We start from the raw sequence: 20,584 nt of genomic DNA, 5'->3' as shown, positions 1-20,584 counted from the left end.
GGGAATGTCCCTGGAATTTAATTCCCGGGTTGGTCTCTGCATTTCTGGTGTGAAATGGGTATAAATATCAGTTCTCCAGCTCTTTAAATGTATAGGTGTGTGTGCAGGAGCATTGGCCAATAAAGCCCCACAGCAAACAGTCCTATTATGGAGATATTATGAGCATCTTAATATTTAAGATGCCTGACATCCCTAACAATTGAAGAATGTACACACTGAAAACCTCAGTGTGTATGAGGTGCACATGGATCGGTTAATCACTGAAAAGGGTAGGAGCCTTTATCTGCAGAGTGCGCATCTAGCTTAAGGTGGCATAGAGCAGTCCTGTGGGATTGAGGAGGGGGTGGAGTTATCATCTCTGCTAGCTTTCTTTAGCATGGTTCACTTTAGTATGGGCATATTGCTCCATTGTGACTTATTATTTTCAGCACTCTGTAGTATTAGATTGAGAATTTAAGGAATTTTAGGGCAGTTGCATTAAGCCTGGTGATGAGGTAAAGTAGAGGGTGATAACGCACCAGCCAAACAACTTAGCCGATTGGTTATCACCTTCCGCTTTATCTTTTTCACCAGGCTTAAAACATGTGCCCCATAGTGTGACCAGTGACAAAATACAGGTTCTCTGACTGTTTTGTCCTACTTAAGAACTGAACTTTGTAAACTTGCTGCTATTCTATCTTTGGATGGTGTTTGCTGTCCTCTTCTGACAATTCTCAGTCTGTATGAATGTTTCTAATTTAGCTCTGGCAGAATCACCCCTCAGTGGGAATAGATTTAAGTGCAATAAATATTTGCTGACCAAAGGTTTCCAACAGCCAATTAGTCACACGGGCCAGGACATCGTTGTAAGAGAGTGCACCGCAGGGAAATCACAAGCTTGGTCTTGGCATAAATTAGGCAACATCGATGACTATACATCTACTTGCATGTGCTTTAAATATCAGTTTTGGAAACTATAAAATGACTTATTTCCCACCTCCCATCCTATACAGACCTCAAACACCATTGATGTCACAAGTCGGCCTGGTGCTGTACATCACACCCTCCTACAGAAAACACCTGGGGTTTGTACATGTTTAATCAACCTATGAAATGCATCTCGTGATCAGTTTTGTGTCTGAGAACTTGACAATTACACTATGGAACATATTACATACTATTTTAGTCTTCTGATTATCATAAGATTGTTCAAGATATACTTGAATAAAGAATGTTATCTGTACAGCATGTTCTATTGTATAACCTAGCCTACTCCTATCCAGCACAGCCTATCTATATAATGAGGGTCAAGTATTTATTGGTTGTGTACACAATGTTCATGTACTATGATAACATATTAATCACTGGTTTGGGAAAGTAGTATCCTTTTGTAATCCAGTAAGTTTGCTTTTGGTGTGGAGGAATATAGTGCAGCCCACTGACTGTCATTTTGGCTTCCCTTGCAGGTTACCGATCCATACAGGACATCCGTAAGGGTACGTGTACCAAGTATAAGCATAATAATTCCAGCATTAGTATGTTCAGTGTTCAATATTAATGTTTATTAAGGTCACACTCTCCTTCTCTTACCTCTGTCCCATGAATAGATTTAGTCATGGTTGGTACTGCCCTGTTAGTCACTAGTAACCCTTTAACTTTAAGGATGATATTGCAAAACAGGAATCCAGATAATCATATCAGCAAATGCACTAATATAAGGCAGAATGAATGGCTGCTTTTTAAGAGGCATTTATGAAGTCTGCTGCTGCACGTGACGTGGCCATTGGACTTCTCCACACTAATAACATAATTATCCACACAATCAGACTCTCACTTTTTTTTATTTTCTGCACTATTAAGCCACAGAATCTGATTGTTGCCCTGGGTTACGGCAGCCGTAATATAGTTACTAGTGCTTTGCATATATGCCCCATAATTATTTTTGTTAAATTCATTTAATTGATAAAGTACGGGTTGAACCAACGTGTGAGAGTCTCTTGTAACCCTTATGCATTGAGAAGTATGACCTCTTTTACCTTTTATAGTTACATTACATATTAACTGGAATGTAAGAAATTTGCACTATTTGTGAATATTGCAATACAATCAGAATTGGTGCCGTGGAGAATATTTAGCCATATTTATTTGATACTGGCCATCTTGTGTTTTAGCTTATGAGACGGAGTGGTAACGATCATTGCCCAATCATGAAACGGAGTCTTAAACTAAAATCCGTCTACCCTTGAAAGGGACAGTCGCAGAGGATTAGAGTTTTTCTTACATTTAAAGCTTCAGGTGTTTTTGTTATTGAAGAATTGATTTAGTTAAAATTATATTATTTTGAGGGCCCAATGACCTGCCTGGGGCCCTAAGCCTTTCCAGTACTCACTTCCATTTCCCTTGCTTTTGCAGAAACCAGGCAAGTGGTGTGCAGTACATGTCCAGATAGCTTGGCAAATCTACCACCATCAGCAGAAGATGAAGGTAAAAGCCATGTGTTAGGATATTTGGTTCCAGGATGGTTTGTTATGGCTTGTCCCTATACATCCCTATGTATTTAATCCCATTCATCAAAGACAAAATTACAGATGACAAATACATATTGGTTCAACAAGGATGATCCCTTCTAATGCCCCTCATACTAATCAAATAGGCATGTGTGTCACATTCATTGACTTCATGCAGGGTTTTATTTAGTCCAGCATTTATATTGCAGTGTTCATGAAACACCTTGAAAATAATGCTGGAGTTTGATCCATTGTCTATTGGTTCAGCAAAGTTTGTTGCAGGTTAAGGACCTGTGAGGAAGTTTTAAGGAGATCCCTGGATATTGAGGGAGGTGTGGGAAATATATTAGAGGACTGACTTGTCATGTAATTAGAGGCTGAATGGGGTTTATAACATTTTTTATTATCTGTTGATTAACCCAAGAATGTATGTTTATATGTTACGAAGTTGCTTATTACTAAATTGGGTACTTATGTATTATCTGGGCTGCCGATCTTTTGATTGTATGCCTTAACTTAAGGCATACAATCAGATGCGATGCGATGACCCTATTTTTCCATAGGATTCAATGTTAAAATGGACTGAGTCCATTTTAACATGGAATTCAATGGGAAAAAGGGGACCTTTTCATACCCCCTACTATCCAAGTGGGCATGGAGTTGGATATAAACCTGTGGCGAGCCACCGAGCCCGAAGCGTGGCGAGCGAAGCGTGGCGAGCAGACGGTATTCTGTGTCCCCTAGCAGGGCTCGCTACACTCGCCACGCTTCGGGCTCGCTTGCCACAGGTTTATATCCAACTCAATACCCACTTGGATAGTAGGGGTATGAAAAGGACCCCTTTTCCCATTGAATTCCATGTTAAAATGGACTCAGTCCATTTAAACATTGAATCCTATGGAAAAATCGGGTCCATCGCATCGCATGCGATATGGTCGGATGCGATGCGATGGACCCGATTTCAAAATCGGCAGCCCAGTTAGTACATAAGTACCCTAAATTGTAAATTTTGTTTTGCTCGTTCGCTAATCGCCAGGTGGGATTCAATGTCCCGCTTTCCGATCAGTGAAAAGGGGGGGTGTCTGCGAAAACGGCCTTGGATTGTTGAGATCCGGCCATGATAGCGACAATTCACGGCCGTTCGGTCGATCTGCTTCTTCAATGCTATCGGCCAAGAAATATTGTTGGAGAATGAATACCCCCCTAAGTAGCGCAGTGTTTTCTAATTGATTAATCATCTTAGACTAAGTTCTCAAAAATCCTTTTACAGAGGTCAAAGTAGATTTCTTGACCTAAATTACCTGAAAACATTCCATTATAATCAGTGGGAGCAATTAATCCCCTTGCAATGTACATGACGGGTGAAGTGTGTCATAGTGTGATCACCTACACAACTGACTCTTGCTGTTTTGCTCGCCTCTTTGCCTACTAACCCATCACACATTTTGAAGCAGTTCATTTGCTATTTTTTGCCTTCTGTTGAACGAATGAGTACTTGGCAGTTTAGCCCTTGATTGTGGTGAGAAATACGCATGTATGTGTTAAGTTGTTTCATTGTTTTTTTACATTTTAGAAAGGTTAAAATTTGGTCTGCAAGTCATTCAGCTATGATTGAGTAGGCCGGAACCGGTCATGGAACCTTTGCAGTAAATGTTGTCGTTGAACCTTGCCTTCTGCATATTTAGTCTTTGTATACATGTAGTGAGGAAACTCCATCTCTGATAATAAACTTAAGGGGGTTTAATGGTCAAGCATATGTATGTAGTAAGAGTTTGTAAAGGATGCATCCAGTATATAGGGATTATTCACATTTTGATGGAATGTGGTTGCATCATTCCTCTGCTTCCATTAACAATCTTGCCACTACTTATTGTATAGTTCTGGTGTGTTGATACTTTTTGGTCCGCATTTCTGAGACGTACAGTAAAACTGAAATCTGTATAAGGTCAGCCTGGAATTCCAAGTTTGTTTCATCTAATTTCTATAATTATTGTTTTGTACAATGTAGAATTATAGCTGCCTATTAAGAACTAATTATAATAAATGCCTCAAAGAGAATAACCCAGATAATGAGGGAGCAGAGCCTGGAAACAGCCTGGCGTATGTCGATGTAGTGGTGGGGGAGGGGTGACCTGTGCTCTAGGCACGCTTTGTAATGAAGCAGAAGCATCTAATACAGCTCTAGTGGATCAGTAACCTTTTCATGAGGCCAGTGAGGGAATCAAGTATGACGGTGCCAGGAACATTAATCAAAAGATCTGTCGGTAAAATTATTTTCCTAGGGTTAAACCACTGAAAAATGATTTCCATATACTGATCTTAAACCCTGATTTTTATATAAATTAATAATAATCGATGCGCTGTCAGATTTGTTTAGCAAGCATTCATCATAGAACAGAATAGAACTAATACTGAAGTTTACTAATAATAGATTAGGAATATCAACTAAGAAGAGGAGACAAATGTGGGAAGTGAAGTAATCATCCTTTTTGTCTAAATTGTATTAAATGTTACTGCTTTTGTTAAGATTAGATTTTATATTGCACAATACTAGTATTATTGGGTGGGATACGGTCATTGGGTCACCAGCAAGTTGACAGTCATTAGGTCGACATGCAGGAAGGTCGACATGGGTGAGATCGACCGGGTCATTAGGTTGACATGGGTTAGGTCTACAGTCAAAAGGTCGACATGGTGTTTTTCACTGTTTATTGTGCCGACAGGCGGTATTTGATGTCCTGCCATCCACTAGGGCTTGGCAAGAGAATAAAATAGTGTGCCAAGCATAGCGATGCACCAAGCCCGAAGCATGGCCAGCGCAGCAGTGCACTTTAACCTGTGTCCATGTCGACTGTGTCAACATTCGGGTAAAAAAAAGGTCAAAAACGCATGTCGACATTTTGACTGTCGACCTAACCCATGTCTACTTTCCTGCATGTCGACCTAGACGCATGTCGACCTAATGACTGTCTAACAACTTGCTGTTGACCAACTGATCCACATTGGGTATGGCTGTCCTGTGTAGCTGTTCCTTACAGCTCTCTCCCTTTGACTTCCACGCTAGGGACACATGAGTGCTGTTCCAGCCGTCAGCAGAGCTGAAATTCATGCTCAATGATTTGAGTGCCAACGTTGCATTGAGAGATCCACAAAATATCCATTAAAACTGCCAGCATCGCTCACAGCGACTGTTCTTTTAATAGAAATAAACACAAATACAGGCAAGTCATTTAATTAAAAGTTTAGTTAAATATTGCACCCAAAAAAAGAACAGTCGCTGTGAGTGGCACTGGCATTTTTGACAGCTATTTTATGGCTCTCACAGCAACGTTGGCGCTTAAAGGGTTAATTAAAAAATAATTTTTAATGCACCAGGAACACCGTTGTATTTTTTCACTTTAAAGGAAAAAATAATTTCCGTATTTGAAAAATAAAAATAATTACTGAGCACTTTGTAACCTGGTACACTTAAATATAGTAATTGTCTGTTGGAAAATGTTTTTATCCAACGGCAAAAATGGTCCCTTTTACATATAATGAAAACCTAATATTAATAGTTCAATTTGGGTGAACTAGATGCTACTCTACATGTGGCATGTAACCCTCTCATCCCCAACTCTACAGGTCTAGCTGAATGTTGTAGAATTCTTTTGATGATCAGAAGTGGTCTTGATAGCTGTGGATGGTTCTCGTTAATGTTTATTATTTATTTTAGGCTTTGTTAGCAAAAGCGCTCACAACAATTATTCTATCTGTATTTAATAGCAGATGCAGATGGATCCCCACAAGCTGGACATTTGTGGCAAACTTGACCTATTCAGCAGGCCGCCTGCCCCAGGAGTCTTTCCAGGATTTACTTACACACATGATTTAGCAAGACCTCTTTTCTCCAGCAATGGTAAGTCAAGGAATTGCAATGCTACCATTTTGTCCAAAAAAAATAAAAAATGATTCCTCTTTCTCTGCAAGCAAAAAAATTATTATTGTTGCAGTGGCACTTGTCAAGGGGTGTTGCATATTAAGCGGCATGTTAATAGTCTTGAATTTGATTTGTTGGATATAAGAAAACTTGGCAAATGTAAGGATACAAGCAACTTTGACCAGGGCCAAACCATAATGGCTAGAGGATTGGGCCAGACCATGTCCAAAACGGCAGTTCTTGTGGTGTGTTACCAGTATACAGTGGTTAGTACCTAAAAGTGATCAAGAGAAGAACAACCTGTGTACCCGATTATGGATGCCCAAGGCTCATTGTATGTGGAGAGAGAAGATCAGGCCTTCTAATCCTAAAGGTGCCTACACAGTACTATTATTTTATACAATATCTCATCTCATCGGATTTGCAATACAATGAGATAAGATGTAGTGCAGAAAGTATGTACGGCACATACTTTATGTGCTGTGCGATGAGATGTGTGACGGGATCTCATCGCACCCAGCAATTGTACCATGAATGGGCACCTTTACTCACAGTAGAGCTACTGTAGCACGTGGTAGCTGGGTGTGTCATTTACCTGGGAGAAAATGGCACCAGGATGCCCTGTGGGGAGAAGGCAAACTGGCGGTCGCAGTGTGATTATCTGCTGGGGAATGTTTGATACTTGTATTCATGTGGATGTTACTTTGACTTATTCAGCCAGGGTTCCCCTGTAACATTGAATAGGGTGAGCGACCGGCGCAGGGGTTAAACGGCAAGGATCACGAGTTTTTGGCGAACCTTGCCCTACAATCCCCTCACTGGCCACATTGAATCTGTAAGTCTGCTTTGGAGCTCATGGTTCAACTTTTAAACTAGAATGCATCTCCTTCAATTGCTGAACTGCTCTGTATATTTTATTATGTCGTAAAACATGTTGAATGAGATAAGATGTAGTGCAGAAAGTATGTACGGCACATACTTTATGTGCTGTGCGATGAGATGTGTGACGGGATCTCATCGCACCCAGCAATTGTACCATGAATGGGCACCTTTACTCACAGTAGAGCTACTGTAGCACGTGGTAGCTGGGTGTGTCATTTACCTGGGAGAAAATGGCACCAGGATGCCCTGTGGGGAGAAGGCAAACTGGCGGTCGCAGTGTGATTATCTGCTGGGGAATGTTTGATACTTGTATTCATGTGGATGTTACTTTGACTTATTCAGCCAGGGTTCCCCTGTAACATTGAATAGGGTGAGCGACCGGCGCAGGGGTTAAACGGCAAGGATCACGAGTTTTTGGCGAACCTTGCCCTACAATCCCCTCACTGGCCACATTGAATCTGTAAGTCTGCTTTGGAGCTCATGGTTCAACTTTTAAACTAGAATGCATCTCCTTCAATTGCTGAACTGCTCTGTATATTTTATTATGTCGTAAAACATGTTGAAGATGGAAAAAAAAAAATTAGTTATTGATAATATACAGGTGAAGAACTAAAGACCGTTGGTTTAGCAGCAACATCTATTAAATGTTAAGAAAATAAAGGAACACTCCGTTCATATGGTGAAAACAACTCCTTAAGCCCATTGGCCTGCATTAGGTGTATTTAATATAGTCATCCTTGTACTGTGATGACCAGAGTTTCTGTCTCTAGAGCAGGGGTGGGGAACCTTTTGGGGTCCAAGGGCCGTTTGCATTGAGGCATAATGCCTCGGGGGCCATTTAAAAAGATAAACAAACTTACAAATCGTCCTGCGGCAGCCGTTCCATGCTCCGGCGGCTGACGCAGTTTAAGAGTTCCCTGTCTGTGTGGTCCTGCGGCTGTGCCAGGGAGTCTCATACAGGGGAAATCTTGCGAGAGGTCGGTAGCTCTCGCGAGATTTCCCCTGTACTTGACTCTCTGTACAGCCATCGGGCTGGTGGGCGGGCCACAAAGACCAGCTCCGGAGGCCGTATACGGCCCGCGGGCCGGTGGTTCCCCACCGCTGCACTAGAGTGAAGTTGGGATTAGCATCACTGACTTTTAATTACATGGGTAACTATCAGTGGTGGTAATGCATCCTGATCTATGGCATTTGAAATGCCATAAGACTTGGTGTCTCAGAGCTGGGGAAGATCATTCTTTTTCTCATAAAGCTAACATGGTCATGTGGAAAGAAAGAAAAACATATAAGGGGTGATTGGGAGCATAGAAAGGGGCTTTGCATCTATACAGACTATGTTGCAATGCAAAGGGTGCATATACATTTACTACCTCTATATGCAGCCCACAAATGCTGTACATCTTTATTTTTACACCGGTATTTAGACATGCCCTTACCATACTTCACACTCTACACACTGTACAGCAGTCACACCTGCAGAAGTGCATGGTTTTTGCTAAGTTGTTTCCAACTGAAAATCAGCCCCATTATTCATACATTTCCAGAAACTGCCATGTCTGCAGGCCCCTATAGTCTGTTACATTTGTGTGTGTTTGTTTAATAGGCCAAAAAGGCCTTGGTCATATCTCTTTCTTAATAACTGCCTGTTTTATATGGACATAATCCTAAGAATCAATTTGAACACTGCATGCTCAAAGCAAATTGGTCTATGTACAGGTGAAAGCTGGGCTCTCTATTTAGGAGGTCAGAGACTTCACCGCATCTATCAGAATAAATAAAATGCCTTCCGCACAGTATCTGTGTCATCCTTCTCTCCTTATCAGACAGTAATGTCAAAGCATGAACCATTGCTCTGGCTGAGCTCCCTTGTTACTTACGGGTGCGCCATCTATCTCCAGGCTTGCCGTCCACAAGATGGATGTGCAGCCGCTTGACAATTGTTTCATTTAATAAGCACGAGACGGCTCTAAGGGCTCTGCTGCCGACTTCACTTGGAAGAGGCTTATTTTATGTTTTTCCATTAGATTGAGCTAGCAGTGTTTGGAAGCGCTCCCTGCACTAAGCAAATCCCCATTATTAACCATCTGAAATCTTCAGGGAGCAGAAATAACCAGTTTCTGGTGAACACTCCACTCTCTGAAGTGGAAAATGGCTGATTAAATCCTTTACTTGCTCGGTTTTCTTTGTGAAGCATTTTAAGGTACAGATACAGTAAATGTTACATAAAATAAGTTACTATATGCTTCTAAAAAGAAGAAAATGGTGGTTAAATCCAGTGACAGAAAACAGAATAAGTACATTGAGTGATGCTGGTTTCGTGACCACTGCTATCGGCATTTCACTAATGGGTGCAGTGTACATGTACCCCTGGGTCCAGGAGAGCCAAACCCACGTCGTAGTAGTAGTACGTTTATTTATAAGGCGCCACAAAGTGTCCGCAGCGCCGTACCGCAGCACATACCGTACATCCATATTTAGTCACTCTCTTTTCTGCGGCAGCATTTTCCCATTGATTTGCGCATGTACAGTAAAGATTTGTCTTTATGAACATGTTTTAAGAGACCCATGCATGCTCACTAGACACTGGTTTCCAGGAACGCAGCAGGCACCAGGTTTCTGGAGACATGCAGTGTCCATGGCACCGCATAGCGGAGGGGGCCCTCAGATATGACTGCACACAGGTCCCCTCCATTCCTTATTGCACTGTCCACAGCCCAACCTTAAACAGAAAATATATGTTGTAAACCTATGAAGCTTTGTACATGTAAGTAATCACTCCTGAAAAAATGTTGTCGAGACATAGTAGCCGATTTTGCATTTACAGTCAATTTGCAGGTCCTTATAGACATATACATGAAAGTCATTGTGTATAGGAATACACCCTTGCTAGGTTCAGACTGCATATGAATCGACTCCACAGGAGCCCCATAATGGCTACTTTCCCTGTTTATAGTTGGATATCAATGTAATTTTTTTTTTTTTTTTTCAAGCGGTCGTGTATTACATGCTGGTAATCCATGTGAAATATTACCCATGACTATGGAAGAGAAAGGTATTAGTTAACTGGGAAATAGAGTTGTGGTGGTAATGCAGCATTATTTATTTTCTATCCAGGTCCAACACACCCTGGAGCCTCGCCGTTTGGACCATCCCCACATCATACCAGTTTTATGCCTGCAAGCCATCTGGCTGGTAAGTGTAAGTAAACTCCACTGCCCTCATTGTCACATTATTTGTTGCGGATTTGCCAGTTTGGCGTAGTTGGGGGAAGGTAAGGCAGGAGAGGGAATTTTAAGGCCTAAGACTGAGGAGACACCACGATTCCCTTTACATGTGCTGTCTGTACTAAGTTAAACAAACTATGTTACAGGCTGCGCCACCATTAGATTACAATGGTTTACTGTTCTTTTACAATTGATATCCTTACGTTTACCAGTGATAAATGCAGTAATTATACTGCATTACAGGTTTATGTTACATTTGGTGTTAAAATAAAAATTAAGTAAATTGTGTTTTTTAGCTTATCTTGACTTTAGATTCTCCTTTGGTGTACTAGTAGCTCTGACCTGGGCTACCAAGTACCGGGCAGCAGTCTGTGAATGGCTTGATCTATCAGCAGTTTATTTTTAGGTTTTGTTTATGGGTTGGTCTTACCATGTTCTGCAAACCTCTACAGCTGTACACTACAAGCCATTTTATTATATGCTATGACTGCCAGCCAAGTCTGTATGACAGACAAGCCCACACTTCTGAACTTGTAGATAAAATAGTAGGGATTTGTTTTCATAATCTGTACCTACATTACTTATAGACTGTTCTTTTCCCTAAACAAATTCCTATGTTATAATGGCATCCCTGTATTGGCTGTGCAGCTGAAACTGCCAAATAGCTGAGACTAACCCCTTCCCAGATCCCCACCCATAGTCAATAGAGGGAGGGTCAGGAGTGCGTTTCATTCTCCAGTGCTCTTGGATAAACGCCTCTTCAATCCCTGTTTGCCTTTCCAGATCCATTTAGCAGGTCAAGCAACTTCAGCGGCCTGGGGAACTTAGGCAGCAATGCCTTTGGAGGATTAGCCAGTCATGCTCTAAGTAAGTACTGGCTGAGGGTTTCGCAGTCAATTGTAAACTAGGCCGGGCATGACAGTATAAATCCTTGTATTTTGATTGGTCAGTTTTTGCCCCAGGGGAGATGAGTAGTAATCATTTATGGATCACTTGTGCAGCTTTTCATTTGCATATCCGCTGAAGTGCTGCAAGGCAATTCCAAATGTGCTTTGGTGGCAGTGGTGCTGTGCTTGTGATTTGCATATTAGTGCAGCCAGGGAAGCACTGGTGCTGATCTTTGTTACCATTCAGGATAAAGATCTATAAATAGCTCTGTAACTGTGCAGTGCTCCTGCTGTGCAGTGCAGGGAAAACGAGGTGTGACTTTGGAAGCAGCAGTGCCTATTCTCCATCATCATTACTGTGGTATTCATGTTCCATCTCTGGGAAGGAAATGTTTCCTTATACAGTATGTTCAGATGACAAAAATTGCCACCATTGAAATTCACCTTTCCCGTTTTTGTTTTAGCTTTGTAGGAAAAATAAATTTAGGAAGCTCATACAGAAACAAAATAGCGTATGTATGCTTTCCATAGAATATATGTGGTCTGGCTCTTAAAAGCTTTTACACAAGCATTACCATATATTTATATATATGGTTACATAGCTGAGCACTTTTATTTGATTGACTGCATAGCACACTTGGTGGCACTGCTGCTTTTAGATCACACCGTTTTAAATTGTGCTCATTCATGGATTATAATGGAGTCTTGTTTCCATACCTACGCAGCTCACAACAGCTTGTTCGCTCACAAAGAGAGTCCCACTATCCAGAGCTTCTCCAATCCTCATGAGACATGGAACCGGCTTCATCGGACGCCACCATCTTTCCCAACCCCACCTCAGTGGTCCAAAGTTGGAGACCCTGAGAGAAGTTCCTCTGTGACCAACCATGACAGAGACAGGGAGGACAAGAGGGAGATGTGCATCGCAAAGGATGAAAGAGACAAAGAGAGGTAAGTGCTCATCACAATTAGCATTATCTACTAAATTAATTGTGTACGGAAAATGTATACGTTAATACCATATTATGATTGCAGTGCTAATGATTGGCATACTTACTCAGAAACCATTATGGGACAGTTTTTTTGAATTATTGAAAGTGAACGTCTTTCTTGTTATTGATGGCTTATTTTTCCTTAGTTTTATGAGCATTTTAAGCTGGTTTAGTAAGTTATTAAAGTATTATTGTATGGTTTTACATTTAAACTCATTATGAGCAATTTGAGAGCATCTTTTTCTGTATGTACATTTAAGTGTTAGTATTCCATGTGTCTAATTCAGTATGGATCACTAATCACAGAAAACACAGTGAGCTGCGAGCAGAAAGCTTCCGCCCAGACCGAAAGAAACATTTGTAGATCCATTAACAAAAAAACAAACCATTGAACAGTTTTTCCCATCTTCGCCATTCTAGGGCTTCCATTAATCTGCTGAAGAAACAGGTGTCAAGTACCATCCCAAAAAACACCTGGGCATGCCTACTTTTTCACAGCACAACCAGAAAGTGACTTGTTTCTGTCCCTAAACATCAGTTTCCTGTCAATGAAACTGCGACTACTTTGCAACTTCTATGCATACGGATATTTTTTTGCTATTTTTTTGCTAAGCGAAGTCGTTCGATAATTGCCCAATTTGCAAAGTCTCTGATCAGCAATCCATGCTGAATTAGGCCCCCGGTAACAACACACACCAAGTGAATCATCCTATGGAACGTGTTGTGGCAAAATTAAACCAAAATATTGACTATGGAATGTAAATTGATATCTGCATTTTGCAAAGACTGTTGCATTGCTATCATCAACTTAATACTTGGGTGATCTATGAACTCTGAGGCAACATGAGATTATATTAACATTCCTTTAGTGGTAATCTATTTGTAGTAGAAAGTAGCAGTTAAAAAATCCTTAATTTTTTTATAGCATTTGTGGCTTAACAATCAATTTGTAACTAGCCAGTAGCTACAGCTAATAATGTTATGTTATTGAAAACATTTAATTCTATATATCTTGTCCTTCTACTTAGGGAAATCATGGAAAAGAACCGACATCATTCTAACAGATCCTCTCCAGCATCAGCCCCAGTCAGCCACCAAATAAGCAACCTTATCCGCAGCAACAGCCAGACTTCCAGCGATTCCCTGAGACCGAGCAGCCGAGGGGATAGATCCAAAGATATGGAGCGGGAAAATTCTGAGCGGTTACGTGAAGCACCACCCACAGAGCACAAGATCAAGGAAAGTCGATCCCCAGTGAAAGAGCCCTCAATTCATGATAAGAGGACGATTGAGGATGGCAGCAAGCCAGTTATTCAGTCTGTGTCACCATATGGCAAACCAGTCCTAAGTGAGAGTTTAAAGCTCAGCAATTTAGTAGGGAAAGACAGTGAACGGAAGCCTGAGCTGCCAGCTGATCTCCAAAAAATAAAAAGTGATGTAAAAGTTAAGGAGGAACGCAAGGAGGATTCAGATGTGTTAGTAGTGAGTTCAGAGCCTCCACTTCCAGTCAGGACAATGGAACATCAACCACCTCCGCCCCAAGCTTCCTTGCATGGGTTACCTATGCACCATACAATGGCAGCCTCCATGCCTATCCAAATGGCTAGTGTCCACCAAATGAACAACTTGAATATGTTGGATCGCAGTAGGATGATGACGCCACTTATGGGTATGAGCCCTCTTACTGGCAGAGAGCGGTTTCAACATGCAGGTTTTGCATGGGACCCAGTGCGAGATTCGTTACGTGATGCATACCGCACCCTGGACTTGCAGAGGAGGATGGATTTTCACCTGCGTGCTGATGGCATGCATAGATACCAGGCGGCAACAGCTGCTGCCAGCTTTTATGACCATGAACGAGCATATCGGGACCGTGAACCACATGATTACAGTCATGAACAGCTCTTAGAGGCAAGGAGGGAACAGGAACGGTTGCGGCATGCAGATGAAAGGGAGCGAGAACGAATGCACCTAAGGGAAGAGATAGAAAGGGCACGGATGCACCACCTTCACTCTTCCCCACTAGAGAGCCATCTGGCACATATGCCCTCCTTCATGCCACACTTGAGCAGTGTGCCCTATCCCAGACTCAGCCCTTCAAGCGCCATGCACAATGGGATTCTAAACCGTACCCCGCCTACAGCGGCACTAAGCGCACCCCCACCCTTGGTGCCAGCCAGCAACACAAGGCCCGCCTCTCCCCGCAGGACTAATCCCCTCACAAGTTCAGAAACCCGGGACTTCTCACCCTCCAGAAATCCTAAAGAGGTTGAGGCTCGATAGTCTGCTGCTTAAAAAAAAAAAAAGGACCCACAGGAATCAAATACCATGAAATTTAAACTTGTCTTGTATATAAAATCTTTTACGAAAGTGCACTGCTCAAAATCTTCTCTTTCCTCCTCCTGTTTTTGTAAATGTAAATATGTAGGCTAAGCACACTTTTTCCTTTAGCCAGGGGGACAATTCAGGGGTGATAAATGTTCCAACCTGGAAACCAAGGGTTCTTCTCTTAAGGTCTCTGGTCATGTGACAATTTTTTGACTTGGGCTGCTCAGTAGCCATTGGGACGGGTTTAGTGAGGGAGGGAGTTTTTAAATGGATTTTTGTAGTTTTTACAGTATTTTGTTTTTCGCTACGGTGTTCTTAGTCTCTTCCAAAAAAAAAAAAAAATTTCCTTTTCTTTAATTTTATATTAGTTGCATTTTGCCTCTGGTGAGGGAAAAAAATAAGTAAATCTGTTCTTTCCATAAAATAACATAAGAGTTCAGCCCCTTCATTCCGGAGGTATCCTTGACACAGCAATGCATATTTATACCTACAATCTGTTAAAGACACCTCTAGCACTGAAGGGTAGCAATGATATTCTATGGAGTTTTTTTCTTTATTCTACAGCTAACAGATCAACAATCTTGCTATCATTTTTGAACAGAAATCACAGATCTATTATTAAAATAATAAGATTAATGTACAAAACTGTTGCTTTTTTGCCTTATTTTATCATATTTTTGTTTACGGTTATCTCTTTCTGGAAAACACAAATATTCTTGCAGGATTATATATATTCAGAATACACAGATTTCAAGGATCACACTCGCAGTTTTGTTAACACCTCGTCATCTTACTATGCAATCAGTGTGTGAGGCGGGTCCTGGAAGAAGGCATTCTACTATCTACAGTATCTACTATCTTGCCTAATTCTGCCCTATTAAGCCCGTATCCATGTCATAAAACTCCCCTACCGCTCTTTAAAAATATAATGGGCACATGTTGACTTGGAACACTGGAAGAGCCAAAGTTGGTGTTTCTGATTGGGCAGTAAAAAGACTGGAGCCACGTCTCCCCCTGTCATCATTGTTGGAAAGGTGTTGGGTAGCTTTCAGCTCCTAATTGTCACCTCAAGTGGGCCAGCAGATGGACCGGTTTCTTTTCCTTGAACACCGTTTGTGCTTTGTAACTGTACAGTGTTTTCATTGAAATCTATATACACAACGTGTAGAATCTTAGGAATACCCCAAAAAATCAAATAAAAATATATATATATATATATATATATATATATATATATATATATATATATATATATATTTGAAAGAAAAGTCATGTTTATACATGAACAACAATCTTTTGGTCGATCTCCCTGCTGCTCTACATACATGACCCTGAAGTCTGTTTACATTGTCTCTTTGTGTAGTCCTATTTATACTTTGAAATTATTTGTAAGGTTTATGCGACACCTAACATGCTATATTGTGTAACTTTTCCTTAGAAGATACACAGACAAATACTTTGAGTGCAGCCTTATGGCATTTTAACACAGGCATTATTAGACCATGTTCTTTGTTTTCACTATGTCACTAGAGCTGTGGTTCCCAACCTTTTTTCTCTCCTGTACGCCTTGATTAGGCTTTTCATTGGAGTACCCCTCCTCTCAATTTAAAATATCCGTAGTACTTATGAGTGAAGTGGAAGTGAGCGGTATGTGTGTCCTTATGTTAAGGAAAAAGAAAAAAGTTTGGTACCGTGTTAGCCAGTTGATAAGAAAAGTTTTATTGTTCCTCAGTGAGAAAAACAAAATAGCAATCTAGCAAATATAATACCTTTTAATGGCTAACAAAAATAAATGTTGTTAAAATGCAAGCTTTCGAGACTACTTAGGTCTCTTCCTCAGGCATGGTATAACAAGGTGTGTGAAGAAACACATATATATACACAGCAGAGTAGGAACAAGATGTGATAGATGGACATTCTTAAGATCAAAACAAAATAACAGAATGAGCTTGTAAATTGAGTCCTTAATTAGTTTGTAGATAAGTAGTGTGAAAGTTTTATTGTCTTTAAGTTGATGACAGACCAGAGTTAGAGCTCCGATGCCCTCACTCTCTCTGGGCCAGATTCCTCAGATGTTGTAGTGGGCCATAAATCCCTCAGATAGATTCAGTCCTGTGTTAAGGGTGTCAAACGTTGTCATTAATTTGTATTCCCAGACCCTCCTGTCCCTTTGTGATTTGAAATTTCCTTTTAGTATAATCACTTTCATATGATCCTGATTGTGTCCTGGGCTGCAGAAATGTTTGGCCACAGGAAAGTGTGTCTTTTTTCCTTTATTGTGTGGCGATGGGACCTCATCCTTGCCTTAAGTTTTTGTCCTGTTTCTCCAACATACAGACCCCCAATAGGACATTTGGTGCACAGAATCAGGTACACTACATTGGTAGTAGAACATGTGAATGTCCCTGGGATCTTATAGTCCTGTTGTGTGTTGGGGATCCGTACACTGTCTGTAGTGAGGATATGGGCACAGGTTTTGCAGCTTCTTACATTGCAGGGATAGGTTCCTCTTTGTGTAATGGATGGCAGTGAACTTCGGATTATAATATTTTTCAGGTTTGCAGGTTGTCGGTAACATAGTAGTGGAGGGTCTGGGAATATTGTTTTCAGGCGGTCATCTTTGTGTATGATGTGATGTAGTTTTTTTGCAGTTTTTCTTAGCACCTCAAGCTGTGGGTTGTAGGTGACTACCAGAGGTACACGGTTGTTTCTTTCTCTTTCTTTATATTGGAGAAGTTGATTTCTGGGTATCCTGATGGCTCTGATAATCTGATCGTTGATTGATGTGGGATGATATCCCTGATTTAAAAAAGTCCCTTTAAGTTGTTTTAAGTGGACATCTCTATCTGCTGGGCTGGAGCAGATGCGATGATATCTGATGGCCTGGCTGTAGACAATGGATTTTTTGATGTTTCGGGTGGAAGCTGTCCCATCTGAGGTATGAAGGCCGATCCACGGGTTTTCGGTATAGGGTTGTCTGTATTGCGTTGTTTTGAATTGTTATAGTGGTGTCAAGGAAGTTTATCTCGGTATATGAGTAATTCATTGTCAGGTTTATTGTTGGGTGAAATCTGTTAAATTTTTCATGGAAATGTATGAGTTCTTGTTCAGAATCAGTCCAGATGATCAGGATGTGGGACCTCTGGTAGTCACCTACAACCCACAGCTTGAGGTGCTAAGAAAAACTGCAAAAAAACTACATCACATCATACACAAAGATGACCGCCTGAAAACAATATTCCCAGACCCTCCACTACTATGTTACCGACAACCTGCAAACCTGAAAAATATTATAATCCGAAGTTCACTGCCATCCATTACACAAAGAGGAACCTATCCCTGCAATGTAAGGAGCTGCAAATCCTGTGCCCATATCCTCACTACAGACAGTGTACGGATCCCCAACACACAACAGGACTATAAGATCCCAGGGACATTCACATGTTCTACTACCAATGTAGTGTACCTGATTCTGTGCACCAAATGTCCTATTGGGGGTCTGTATGTTGGAGAAACAGGACAAAAACTTAAGGCAAGGATGAGGTCCCATCGCCACACAATAAAGGAAAAAAAGACACACTTTCCTGTGGCCAAACATTTCTGCAGCCCAGGACACCATCAGGATCATATGAAAGTGATTATACTAAAAGGAAATTTCAAATCACAAAGGGACAGGAGGGTCTGGGAATACAAATTAATGACAACGTTTGACACCCTTAACACAGGACTGAATCTATCTGAGGGATTTATGGCCCACTACAACATCTGAGGAATCTGGCCCAGAGAGAGTGAGGGCATCGGAGCTCTAACTCTGGTCTGTCATCAACTTAGAGACAATAAAACTTTCACACTACTTATCTACAAACTAATTAAGGACTCAATTTACAAGCTCATTCTGTTATTTTGTTTTGTTTTGATCTTAAGAATGTCCATCTATCACATCTTGTTCCTACTCTGCTGTGTATATATATATGTGTTTCTTCACACACCTTGTTATACCATGCCTGAGGAAGAGACCTAAGTAGTCTCGAAAGCTTGCATTTTAACAACATTTATTTTTGTTAGCCATTAAAAGGTATCATATTTGCTAGATTGCTATTTTGTTTTTCTCACTGAGGAACAATAAAACTTTTCTTATGTTAAGGAGTAGTGTGCAGTCAGACATTGGGTCCCTTCTTGTCTGGCCACTGGCAGTGTACTGTCTCCAGGGTTCCTGCTAACGCCTGTAGGATTAATGTCGCAGTTTCCTCCAACCGTATCATCGCTCGGCAGATGTTTGCTAATGTTTGAGGGCAGCGCGGGTAGCTCCCAATGGATTGCTGGTCGGGCAAAATCACAAGGAGATGCTGATGATACTACAGACAGAACCAGAGTGGTTCATCTCCATGGCTATTCTTCCATTACCAATATTATTTTCAAGTACCCCCAACTGGTCTGCAAAGTACTCCCATTGGTACTAGTACCCCAGGTTGGGAACCACTGTCCTTACTGCATCAAGTGAACAAAGCGTTTCTTGAAATATTGTCCATATGATGCAACCTTTTGCTGTCTGATTATATAGATCGATATATAGAGAAAGATAAGCTGTTGACCACAATTAAAAAGAATACAAATAAAAAAAGTAATAAAAAAAATGGTGTTATAATAGATATATAGATAGTGTAAGGAGTCTCCAGAGGTCCCCGCAGGGTGTCCCCAACGAACAGGCGGCACTCAAAGGCTCTTAGTGATGTCCAAGATTTATAATTTAAAAGGACAAGAAAAGTCATGTCGACGTTTCAAAGCCTAACAGGCTTTTTCTGAAGGACGTATGTCTTGTAAAGGTGCATAAGGTGCATAGGTGCTGTGCAAAGAATGTGTGTGTGTGTGTGTGTGTGTATGTATGTGTATATATATATATATATATATATATATATATATTCTAAAAATCTGTGATTTAAATGTTGCTGCAAACATGCTCTGTGACCGTAAAACTCTGCAGTGAAGATTCCTTTAGCTCCTAATCATAATGCCAGCTTGTCATTCACACCGGAGAATAATTTTGCTGCTACCTATGTTTAAGTATCAGTGATTCATACACATGCTTCATGATTTCTGTGCATAATTAAATAACCAATGAATCTCGTATAGTGGATTCACTGTGTGAACTGTGCTATTCAGAATGTTCGTTTTTTGGAAGAAAAAAATAAAACCCCTTTCCACACACACTTCCACCATTGCATAGACTGCTAATGTCAGAGCACAATCTTATTAGTATGTAATGCAGGATGTAGACCCATAATCATTGTACAATCTGCTCTGATCACATTTATGTAAATGTGACAATACTGTATATGTTGGTGCATTAATGTGACCATACCTGCTGGAGAGTACATTGAGGAAAATCAACTGAGAATTGTGCGGTTTTGTTTACGTAAACTCTAGAAGCATGGGTACTGCCAGTTTTGTTGCTGAAGTTCTTGGAGGATAGATGGTTTAGTCATTGGATGTTCTTCCTTTTTAGAACTCTCTCCTTGGGGCAGTGCTATGTTAGTCCCAGTGTGCTCTTTGTATGGCAATAGCAGCAAGGACTAGAGATGACATAAAAAGTTAAACTCAGGAAGAGGGTGGGTTTTGGGGAGGCTTGTGTCTAGGAAAGTTCCCTGTGTACTTTGCAAGTGCTGCGCTGGTTTTTATAAAGCATAGAACTCTGTTTCAGAGTAGACTCTGCCTGTATAACTTTCTTTCACCTGAATGGTCCTAAAGGTGCCTATACACTAGTGTAATTTGGTCCCTTTTCATCCGTGTCAGACGCATCGGGACGAGAAATCGTTGGATGAAAGTGTCAAATCACAGATGATTTAGCTCCGATTATGATGCGCGGTAC

At 40.9% G+C, this 20,584-nt stretch overlaps 1 protein-coding gene across 13 annotated transcripts in view; it reads left to right on the top strand.

The window, feature by feature from the left end:
• Window positions 1-15,363, top strand: part of FBRSL1 (fibrosin like 1) — a 536,058-nt gene extending 520,695 nt beyond the window's left edge. For 7 of the 13 annotated variants that reach the window (XM_083150036.1, XM_083150030.1, XM_083149999.1 and 4 more), the window contains 8 exons: window positions 993-1,064; window positions 1,446-1,475; window positions 2,392-2,463; window positions 6,252-6,384; window positions 10,402-10,485; window positions 11,295-11,378; window positions 12,124-12,349; window positions 13,419-15,363. In XM_083150036.1, coding sequence (XP_083006162.1) covers window positions 993-1,064; window positions 1,446-1,475; window positions 2,392-2,463; window positions 6,252-6,384; window positions 10,402-10,485; window positions 11,295-11,378; window positions 12,124-12,349; window positions 13,419-14,673 — 1,956 coding nt within the window. In that variant the 3' untranslated portion in view covers window positions 14,674-15,363. The remainder of the gene's footprint in view (window positions 1-992; window positions 1,065-1,445; window positions 1,476-2,391; window positions 2,464-6,251; window positions 6,385-10,401; window positions 10,486-11,294; window positions 11,379-12,123; window positions 12,350-13,418) is intronic. The other 6 variants (XM_083149987.1, XM_083149974.1, XM_083149981.1 and 3 more) reach the window with 6 other exon arrangements.
• The last annotated feature ends 5,221 nt before the right edge of the window (window positions 15,364-20,584 follow it).

This window comes from Crinia signifera, chromosome 1 (genome assembly GCF_055691185.1).
Source record: "Crinia signifera chromosome 1, ASM5569118v1, whole genome shotgun sequence".
In the NCBI taxonomy this organism is placed as follows: Eukaryota; Metazoa; Chordata; class Amphibia; order Anura; family Myobatrachidae; genus Crinia; species Crinia signifera.
The sequence above is the reverse complement of the archived record's forward strand: the minus strand, read 5'-3'. Positions and strand labels throughout refer to the sequence as shown.